The 10,674-nt window shown below is 39.4% G+C and overlaps 1 protein-coding gene across 2 annotated transcripts; it reads left to right on the forward strand.

Moving 5' to 3' along the window:
- Nucleotides 1–101: 101 nt before the first annotated feature.
- os9 (OS9 endoplasmic reticulum lectin) lies at nucleotides 102–10,409 on the forward strand. Of its 2 annotated transcripts, XM_084349264.1 has the most exons (15): nucleotides 103–297; nucleotides 729–911; nucleotides 3,323–3,386; nucleotides 3,467–3,543; nucleotides 4,285–4,383; nucleotides 4,564–4,765; nucleotides 5,010–5,165; nucleotides 5,900–6,021; nucleotides 6,312–6,372; nucleotides 6,644–6,726; nucleotides 6,847–7,044; nucleotides 7,194–7,389; nucleotides 7,767–7,934; nucleotides 8,508–8,617; nucleotides 9,142–10,409. In XM_084349264.1, exons 1-15 carry the CDS (start codon nucleotides 130–132, stop codon nucleotides 9,277–9,279), a joined length of 2,025 nt encoding a protein of 674 aa, XP_084205390.1. In that variant the 5' UTR covers nucleotides 103–129; the 3' UTR covers nucleotides 9,280–10,409. The 2 variants fall into 2 exon arrangements, with proteins under 2 accessions (XP_084205391.1, XP_084205390.1); XM_084349265.1 differs by lacking the exon at nucleotides 7,767–7,934 and having other exon boundaries at nucleotides 102–297.
- The last annotated feature ends 265 nt before the right edge of the window (nucleotides 10,410–10,674 follow it).

Below are 10,674 nucleotides of genomic sequence, written 5' to 3' on the forward strand. Positions count from 1 at the left end.
GAGTTGGAACCCCCCAGTTGCCGAACGCAAAAAATTAGCCAATCACAGAGCAGCGCTTCTCACATGGACCAATCCGCTGCCACCATGTCAGACGTTTCTGTGTTTTGTTGCTGTCAGACAAATGGGGGTATGAGGAGAGAGTCAATCATGGCTGCTTCCTTGGTCCGGTGGCTAAAAAGATTGTATGTTTTCTTGTTGATATGTCCCCTCTCCGTCCCAGCGTTTTTGAATTTAGAGGAGCTGAATGAGATGAAATATGGGATTCAAATTCTTCCAGATCCCGTCATCTTGGGGCAGGTGAGTGAGGGTGTTTGGGGGAGCTAACGGGTAGCTAGCTGCTAGCTAGAAAGTAAGCTACTGTTAGCTAGCATGAAATATCTTATACTTATATCGCTATCGCGTGTAAAGGATAGCCTGTCTGTTAGCGAGGCGAGAAACTTAATTCAAAACGTACAATTTGCTCACAAGTCACATGAAGAAGTGTTAATGTAGATGTTATTTTCCAGTGACCTACGCAACAACCATCGTTGACAGCTGTCACAACAAAACCTCAGCTTCCTCACTCTCACCACGCCAGTTGTAACTTCTTTAGATCGTAAATGACTAACCATGAGTGCAGTCACAAATCCTAGTAGTTCACTAGCTTTAAACACTCAAGTGCTGTGCTTAAGCATGGTATAGTCACAATGTAAGATACTGCAGACTCCATGACAGTGTTTCTCCTTTAGACCAAGACAGAGGAGGTGATGATGGTGTCCAGTAAGTACAAGCAGCTGTATGAGTGTCGACTTCCAGCCCAGGCTGTCCGGTTTCATCAGGATCCTGCCTCTGAGCCCGACTCACAAGGGTACACCGGGCCTGACATCCCAGACCTACTCAGCCCAATGAACAATGCCCAGTGTCTAGTGAAGGTTAGTTGTCAGCTACTTATCCGTGTGATCCAATAGTCAGATTTTTATGCCACCGAGAAACTATTTAAAAGTTTTATCCATCTAACGTAGAGCTGGTCTTGATGCAGACTGTAACACACTGACTGCACACAACACTGCATACAACAACACATGCAAAAAGTACAGGAGTCAGATAATCTGATAATGTTAATTATTATTCACTGTTTTGTGAAAGCTGCATTAGTTAACATTGTGGTGTGAAGAAGGGGGACAGTGTGCACATCCATCCACAGCTTTATACATGTCTAGGAAAATTAGACTGATGTATACAGACAGAAAATAGGAGATCACATTGTATGGAAAAACACACCAAGGCAATATTCTGTGTACCAAAAGCACTTGGCTGTACTAAAACAGGCTGCCGGAGCAAGATGTGGATAATACACATTTATAAAACTTCTTTCAACTCTGCAGTGTGCATAAAAAGCACAAGACATATAGATGAATTGGAAATACAATTTAAACAGGGTTTTCAGGTCCATACACAAGGCAAACATTCCTATTATCCAGGTGTAGGGTGAACATTAGTGTTATTTTTTTCCGTTTTGTGCTTTCATTTTCCTCAAATATGTAAACCAATATTAGTTTGGATTTAGATTCAGACCATGAGTGGTCTATTAATACATTTGAAACATGTGTGGACCCTTATCTGTCACATCTGCAGCTATAGTAGACCCAGTCCTGATATACCTGAATGCAAGAGTCAAAGTCTGAACAGGGCCTTTCCAGTACAGTCACAGTCCTGCAACTCAAGACACTAGCTTCTTTGTGCTGCACATTGAAGTTTCAAAGCACATACTGTATATTCAAATGATATATTCTAAATATACAACATAAATAATTAATTTTCAGCTTTTCAACCATTTCACAGCCGTGTCAGTACAAAGTAATGGAAGAGAAATGCGTCCCTGTGTTGCTGCTTTATGTTTTTACTGGTTCAGTTTAGAGTTCTTACAACAGAGATCTTGTTAGCCAAAGATAAAGAAGATGAGAGTTCTTGGAATCATGGGAGTTTGTTGCTTGAGTGACCGGCAGGCTCTGCATACACAGCAAACCACCAAGCACAATCATTCTTGATAAATTTATCAAACAGGGCCTGATTTGTTTGTTCGATAAAATAAGCTCAAGTGAATTACCACTCAGTTCTTGGGAAGAGAGTCACAGATTAATTTCCCCTTGGCTGTTTTAGCCAAGGGGAAATGAAAAAACCTTCTTCCCCCTGAAAATATACGCATATTTTCCCCAGTGTCAACTTTTTGTGTCTTCCTCATCCTGTGGTGCAGTCAAACAAAGGTTGTGAGAGTGAGTTGCTGACATGACGTAAATTTGTCCCTTGACCCAGTGCCAAATGACATACTCATCTCTTCATAAGCAACTTGTGTCTGGATGGTTAAAACAAGGCTCTTTTGTTTCTTTAGCAGGAGGTTTTGGCTTTGAGGAATACTTAAAGAATCCCTCTATTCATTTTTGTCCCATAAATACTCATCTCAGTTAGTGATGGCTGTGTGGGAGGCTACAGTTCAAAGTTAAGTGAATATTTTGCCTGGACTGAAACGAAGCCCAGCAGAGAGAGATGTAATGTGTCAACATGCTGTATCCAGGGTTTCCACAGTGTTTTATAGTAGATGTGGGCCAACATGTCAGAAACAAAAATAAAACATTAAACTTAATGGAAAAAGAGCAAAAGGTGCTGTTTCACACAGGAAAATGCCACATGTACAGTATTTAAACATTATCATTCAGGGCAACATCTTCTAACTAAATCGTGGGAAATGCTGTAGTATCATTATACCAAGAGCAGCCTCTACTTTTTTCTGATATTATACTCACTTGAGTAGGAGCAAAGTATGACCCAAACACTGGTGTTTAACAGGAACATAATACTGTAGCTGTTTAGTATCCTCCAGATTAAAAAACCTGAAACTGTTAAATTAAACAGACCCCACCAGATGCTTATTTTGATCACAGGTTTGTTTTATGTGTGTGGAAACGACAGCTCATTGTAGTTCCATTTTTTTGTTATCCAGTGTTTAACTTTATTTGATATTCTTTTATTTTTTTCTTAGTATTTTGTACGTTTTCTTAACAGGCCTCTTAAGTTTTCCGTTTTGACTTATACTCTTAGTAATTCCTGCACCCCGACATATCAATTTTCTGTCATCCCAATCATCAACAAAAAAAGTGGACTTAATGAAAAAGATAATGAACCTACTGGGCTTAACTTGTTAAAAAACACAACAATATGCGTTCAAGTTGTTGTGTTTTTGTGGATGTCTAATTGGATGACCTATTATGTTGTTGACTTGAAGCATACATCGGCATACAATTCACTTAACGTAAATTGAAACATCTGCTGTGTGTGCTTCCTGCAGACGAAGGACTGGTGGACATATGAGTTCTGCCATGGTCAGCATATCAGACAGTACCACCTTGAAGGTAAGGGCGCACCTCCATGTTTTTCATTACACCCACTTTGACAAGCGAGCTGTCTTTGACTGACGTTGTTCTCTCCTCAGACACAGAAATCAAAGGCGACATTCTCTTTCTTGGTTATTATGAATCTGAATTTGATTGGAGCAATGAAACAGCAAAGGTAAAGTTGCCTCAGTTTTGTGGTTTTAGTTGTTTGTTTTCTTTTATTTTTCTTGATGGACTCAGATTCCTGGTGTAGATTCAAAACAAGAATGGGAATTGTATGATATTAGCTGAACCCTTGTGGTTGTATGTGGGTACTTGACAGTAAGCATTTTCACATTATTTGATGGATAAATCTCCATCTAATGTTACGCCTACATCAGAAATTATGTTAAATGTATTTCTGTTTTCCAAATGATTGAATTACTATCTTTAACAAAATACATTTATTTCACTTTATTGAATGTTTATTTGACTTATTTCATCTGTCACAGCAAACAAGAAAGAGCTGTCAGCTCATAAATCCCTCTGATAGTATCTGCTCTTATCTTGACAGTAGTGTGGGAAAACTTTCAATTACTTTTACCAAAATAAGGTACTTCAAATAACAAAATGTTATGCTAATAACGTGTAATTTACAAAATAAGGTCACTTAGGTGTCATAATCTTTCCCCTTCTATTTAAATATGAATGAAACAAAATCATAACTACGTTTACAAAGAATCATCAGGAAAGTTTGACACACAAATTTGATTTACAAACTGCCGGTGCAACTCAGTCCTGCTTTTCCTGAGTCCTAAGTGTGATTTAACAGCTTTCAGTAATGTTGACAATCTGTTTACAAACATCAGAGGCAACACGTTGTCCACAAGTATTGCAAATCAACATAATTAAAACGTCTTTACTTTTAATTTCCCAGGCCTCCAAGCAACACAGACTGAAGCGCTACCACAGTCAGACCTATGTAAACGGCTCAAAGTGTGACCTAAATGGAAATCCCAGAGAGACTGAAGTCCGGGTGAGACATTTAATTGCAGGATGTATTAGTATTCCACGCTGCCTCCTGTGGACTTGTCTGTTTTTTCTTGTTTAATTTTTTCGTTTCCATACAAAGATATGAAGTCAGTGGAAATGTGCATGTTGTCCTAAATGATTCTCCAAAACACACGCAGGCAATTTTACTCTTTATTTTTTCCAGTTTGTGTGTGAAGAAGGCTCGGGTGACTACATCGCCCGAGTGGATGAGCCTCAGTCGTGCCGCTACGTGCTGACAGTTCACACCAGTCGTACCTGCCAGCATCCATTCCTGCGGCCCCCGTCCACCGCCAAGCCCCAGGGTATCGTGTGCCAGCCAGCGCTAAGTGCCCAACAGTACATGGATTACGTCAAGGCTCAAGTCTGTGAGTTAACAAAAACGAAGGTCACTGTGATGCAGCATTTGGAGAAAGTCTTGCTTCATTACTTTAAGGTGGTTCCCGTGAAAGCATGATACTGAGGCAGGACATAGACTGTTTGTCATGCATTGTTGAATAGATGTTATGTGAAATGCTCCATCGTCTACTTGAGTCTACATGATCTTTCTTTTGCTCTTTCTTTTATTCTTTCTTTTTCTCTCCTTGCCTTCTTCCCTCTGTCTATTCTCAGCGGACACAAAGCGTAAAGTAGAGCAGATCTCAGAGGAGCTCAGGAGTCTTGATGAGATGTTGGCTGGTAATGAAGGGCCAGATGGAGCAGTGGAAGTAACAGCAGACGAGACATCGCCTGTGCCCAGTGATGACCTGAACCAGCCAGACAGAAAAGGTGCATTATTTTGACTCCAAAGAGACCAATGACCTTCAAAGTAAAGTGGAAACTGCTTATATAAATCTAAAAGCTTGGGAGAGAATCTTTCCTATACAAATGCTTTTTTTAAAAATTGCTTATAGTAATCAAGTAATCCTCTGCCATACACGGCAATATACTAATAACATTTTGAAAGCTACAGTAATTCTAATTTTCTTCTTTTACTCCAGTGATACTTTGCCTCGCGGTAACCCATCTGCTGGCTACCTGCGAGCACACTGAAGTCATAATGGGGGATAAAAAGGAAATTTTGACTACTCAAACAATGAGAGAGAGTCCTGGCTGCTAGTAGTGGAGATAGAAAGCGACTGTATGTGGGGAAAGCGCTTCGTCAAGTGGATTGATAATGCCGGCCACATAATAATTTAAATTGTACAATTATTTGAAAAGTATTAAAAACAGCTGTACTGTATTTTGAAACGGTCAGTAAAATGTGGTAATTAGTGAAGCTGTCCATTTCATGACTTCATAGTCATGTAATAAATATACAATTGTCATTTAGATGATAATCTGCATGAGAAGAAAATAAAAAAAAAAGTTGTTATAATCATCGGCTTGAGTGATCAATTTGACCCAGACAGATGTGATTACTGTAAGCAGTTTCCACTGTATTGTACTAATTTGTCAAGGCACTAAATAGAAATATCTATATTATTACCATCGAGCCACATATAACTTTTTTCTTGAAACAGATCCTGCTGATGTATCTGAGGATGCTGGGTCAGAAGAGGCAGAAGATTCTGACTTCTGGGAGGGAGTTACAAAGCCAGGGAGCTCAAAAACACCTTTTTCTGCTTCTCAACAGGAGAATCAGGTATGAAAATGTCTTTTATATGTCAGTTTTCCTCTAAATGATGTCTTTTGATTGTTGATGAATCAAAGACTCATTTTCCAGAGTTTGGCTTGTTTCAAACGAACAGGCTCTCTAACTTAAATGACACATAGTTGAACCGTTTTTTTCTTTGTAGCCCATTGTTGCATGCTGTATATTCACTAAGTGGATGCTTTCGCTTGGATGTTATATTTCTTTAAATGTCAAATCTTAGCCACTAGATGGCGTAGGTTAAACTTTCCCTCTAACCTGATGTTTGTTTCTTTGCACAGGCAGCAGATGAAGGCGATAACGCACTGACAGACAATGAAGTCATCGATGATGGTGATGAAGGTACTGTTAAACGGCACAGCTGATTTGATGTCCTGTTGCTTTTGAAAGCCTTAAACAAGATTAATAAAACCACAGAGTCTTTTATATCTGTGCTGTTATTTTTATTTGATTTGCAAACTGAACAGTTGTTTGTCCAAATGGATAATTTGATTATTTTTAATTATAATTAATAATTTTAATGAATAATTTATGTCCATTTATTAAACATTCCTTTGTGTGTTGTGTTCAGTGTTGTACAAGCAATTTCTCTCTTCTAATGAATGTCTTTCAGTTGAAAAATTCAACTTTAAAATCATCACTGACCCAGCAGACCTGATGAAATTTGTCCAGCACCTCAAAGAGAGTAACAGGAAGGTCAGTACTTACCACCATTACTGTGATACTTATTTGTTCGCCTCTTGTGAGTGTATTTCTTTTTCTTTGCCATGTATGGGTATTCCAATTCAATGGAGCATTTTTCATTTTTATTCTTAGAAAGCACAAGCCAAAAGTCAGGGAGAGAAACCAACCAGCGACAGGGTAACGGAGAAGCTCGGGGAAGAGGAGAAAGAAGAAGATGAACGCCTGCTGCAGGAGTTTGAGGATGAGATATCCGACCTCTCAGTGCCCTCGGACAAAATTGAAGAGATAAAGGAGGAAATGCAGAAGGAGTTTGACAACATCATAAATGAGGTTTCAGATTTTATCATTTTAACACAAAGATTGCTGTTTGTACTTTAGATCATTTATGTTAAAATGTTATTAGGCAGGTCTGACTCATAAATAATAATCACAAACGTAATTCGGTGCTTTGAACTGATTGGCTTCCCTCTGTGTTGTAGGCCCAGCAGGAATTAGAGACAGAAGGTCTGAAAGGGGAGTTTGATCGCACTCAGGCAACACAGACACTGGAGACAACGCTGGACAAGCTGCTCGATCATCTGGAGGAGAAGGACGTCCAGGACCCAGAGCAGCAAACAGTTCAAAGAGCTAGCGATCCAACCCGGGGCAGCCCCAGCCTGGCTCCGAAGCAGCCAGGTAGCCTGCCTCTCTGTGGTCACATGTCTGTACACTCTGTGTCTGCCTTCATCACTCTCATATTCCATCCATATGTGCAACCGATGTTGTACATCTTTCATCCCAGAATAGACGCACACGTGTAGTTAGTTTGAGCAAAAATCCAGAGAAGTAATGTAATCAGATTTTGACTTATTTTGGTTAGTCAGTGGCCTTTCCTCTGCTGCCAATGATGTAATTAAAACAAAACAGAACTGAAATCAATCACAGTAACTGAAAGTGAAATGTAATGCTTATAACAAAGTGTTTTGGCTCTCGCCTCCTCCATCCTGTGGCCCTGCTGATGGGTTTTGAGGTGAACTGTGTTGTTTGTCCCTCTTTTGTCTCGTCAACCCCAGACCAAGCGGCTGACGACCATGTTAAGATCAAAATTACTAAGTATAAGACGGGCAGCAGCCCTGATGGGGAGGTCAAAGTTCAGGAGATGGGCGAAGGAGACCCCCAGTGGCAGCACATAAAGGACGTGGTTAAAGAGCAGCTAGAGAAAGCAGGACTGAAGGCAGAAGGTACGAGGGGGGAATGCCCGAAACACTCAATGGCCTTTTCTCTCTTCCATCTGTTATCTTGAGCATATAGCAGTTCTGTGCTTCTCTTCTCATCTTTTTTAAAAAAACATGTAACTGTCAGATTGATTTTTTTCTACAAATCAGCTGTTTAAAGACACTTAATGGCAATAGTCCAAAGGAATTTGGACGTTTTTCAAGCTGCGAACAATTCAACACATATCCTTTTACTGAAGACTAAAAAACTGTTTGGCCACAATAAGCACCTGCACATTAGACCAGGGACCCATTCAATTACCTTTTTTTTCTTCAACAGAATTGAAAAATTAAAGATCATGGCAGCAAAACAGAAGTGTGACAGCACTTAGCTGAAGTTTATTTTAAAGACAAAAGGAAACAAAATGTGTATATCCATGTGTTTTTTCTTTTTCATCCACTGCTGTGTTTGTACCATTCTTCATCCTGATTTGTTGTGTTAACATTTTTTTTCTTTTTACTTTGAGCCACTTGGAAGTGTTTCATTGGCAAGCCTGCCTTTTCCCCTGTTTTTTTTTTGTTGTTTTTTTTACTTTTTAGGTAAAATTGAGGTGAAGATCTTGACGCGGAAAAACGCAGAGGAGGCAGGTGACCAGTGGCTGACTGAAGAGGATACAAAGTCCTTCAGAGAGCTTCTCATAAATCTCCTGGTAATTTAATGGGGATAGTGACCTTTTATTGGGTTCATTTGGATCCTTCTGGGTGTGAGTTGTACTTGTTACGACGTGTTTGCCAGCTGGTGTGTGCAGTAGAGTTTGCTTAGGGAACAGTGTAGAAACGCCTTAGTTTAACCTTTACGTACCTTCATGCAGAGAGCTAGATGAGAAGATTGAAACCACTCTTTTGTCTGTCAAATATAATTCAGGAAGTCAGGATCTCTTACAATGTAACTGAAACCCACTTACCTGTAGGTAACCACAAGAACACTTTTCGATTTGCTGTCTGCCTTTGCTAAGCTGTCTTGATAACATTTAATTTTTAAATGGTTAAATAGTATTAACAGTATAACACACATGGTTTTTTTTGGCATTCAGCATTTCAAAATGAGGATTGCAACCTGTGTAATTAGCTCTTTCTTTTGTAAACAATTGTGATATTTTTGTAATATTGCCAAAAAGTCAAATAGAAAGTATGTGGTTGTTTTTAAACACCTTCTTTTTTGTTCATCTTACAGACTGGAGGCACAGAAGAGGTTTACAAAGAGCAAAAGCGGCAGCAGGAGTTGGAGAACAACTATAGGTTTGTGTGGGGAGAGTCCCAGGAGGAGTCCCAGTCATCCAGCACCTCTGACTCAGACGATGTGGACATATGAGCTCATTCAGTACATTCAGTGCACATTTTGTGACAATGAACTCCTGTGGAGACCAGCAGGGAGGGGGACTCTGAAGCGCAGCGGCAAATTTAAAGAAGAGCCCACATGATTCAGTTACTGCTATTAAACCTGGCAGATAATATCAACTCACCTGGCTGCACATTTAGAAAATGTGTGTGTGTGTGTATTGAATAGGCAATATGTGTCTTTAGTAGGCATCAGTTATATGTTGCACGATGATACAGCAATGTCAGCTGTCCTTGTGCAGTTGAGCGAAGTTATGCATTTTCCCCTTTTTGATGGGATTCAGTTTTGATAGATGGCCAGAGAAGCCGAGCGATGTACAATATGTACCTTTTTAGAAATATTTGAGTGAATTTCACTGAATATTTGCATCTAGTTCTGAAGTCGTCAGCAGCACACTGTGTCCACAGTTAAACTATTACCTTTATTTGTCTTACAGAAGAAGTCCTTACCTTTTAGGTGACACAGCTGAAGGGGTATGCGCATGCCTCGACTAACTGGATGAGTGTTTGTGCAGGTGATTCAATTCACAGTTTACTGATAAGAATATGAAAAACAAAGGGCAAATACTCAATGGATCACATTTCAGTTCCCGGCCGCCTTTGAAACTTGACGCGCTGCATTTTTGTGATTCAACTTGTTAGTAAACACATCTGTAGATTACAGAAGTGTTTGTACACATGCTCTGGCACTTTATATTTTAAAAAAAGGATTTGTTAACTCATAATTTTAACATCGTTAAACCTTAAAACACAAAATGGGTTTCAATTGGGTTGTCGTGCTTTATAAGGGATTCAGAAGAAAAACACTTAAAAAAATGTAGGAGGATTAAGTGTGTGCATTGTTGTATTTCTGACAAGAACTTCCCTGTATTTAATTTAGCAAAGGTAAACAAGTAAAGTTTCTCAAAATCCACTTAAACTTTTATAAGGATCCTTCAGAGGTGTACTTACAAGGGCTGAATTTGTATAGTTTGTGAATAATTGTGGCTACCTGGAAATCTACATGTACATAATTGTTGCATAAAAATGTTTTTGATCTGAACTGTTGTACATTAGCACACGTTACGTGGGGCTTGAGTTGCCTGAGTAAATGTGTTAACATTTGTGACTGTGCAGTCTTGTATAAGAAGCATAATTTCACTGTTGGAAGTCACATGCAAATATTCTCAGACACACATTTGAAGACCGGTAAGACAGGTGTTGTTGTAGGTGTGACTTATTCAAAAGAATTTTTCTTCTAACTAGCTCAGGTAGTCTGGGATCACAAAGCTGGCTCATTTCTAACCACCTCTTTCACATGTATGCACTCACAGCTAGATGGGAAAACCCAGAGTTAACAGCTTTATGATACTGGTTATCCAGGATCACA

The sequence above is a fragment of the Pagrus pagrus genome, assembly GCF_965226575.1.
Source record: "Pagrus pagrus genome assembly, chromosome: 3".
NCBI classification, from domain to species: domain Eukaryota; kingdom Metazoa; phylum Chordata; class Actinopteri; order Spariformes; family Sparidae; genus Pagrus; species Pagrus pagrus.

Excerpts from the sequence above, each read along its gene's own strand:
- os9 (XM_084349264.1), top strand. The coding sequence starts at position 130 with ATGAGGAGAGAGTCAATCATGGCTGCTTCCTTGGTCCGGTGGCTAAAA. Across the intron at positions 298-728 it reads ATCCCGTCATCTTGGGGCAG|ACCAAGACAGAGGAGGTGAT; the intron begins GTGAGTGAGGGT and ends TTTCTCCTTTAG. Across the intron at positions 6,727-6,846 it reads TCAAAGAGAGTAACAGGAAG|AAAGCACAAGCCAAAAGTCA; the intron begins GTCAGTACTTAC and ends TTTTATTCTTAG.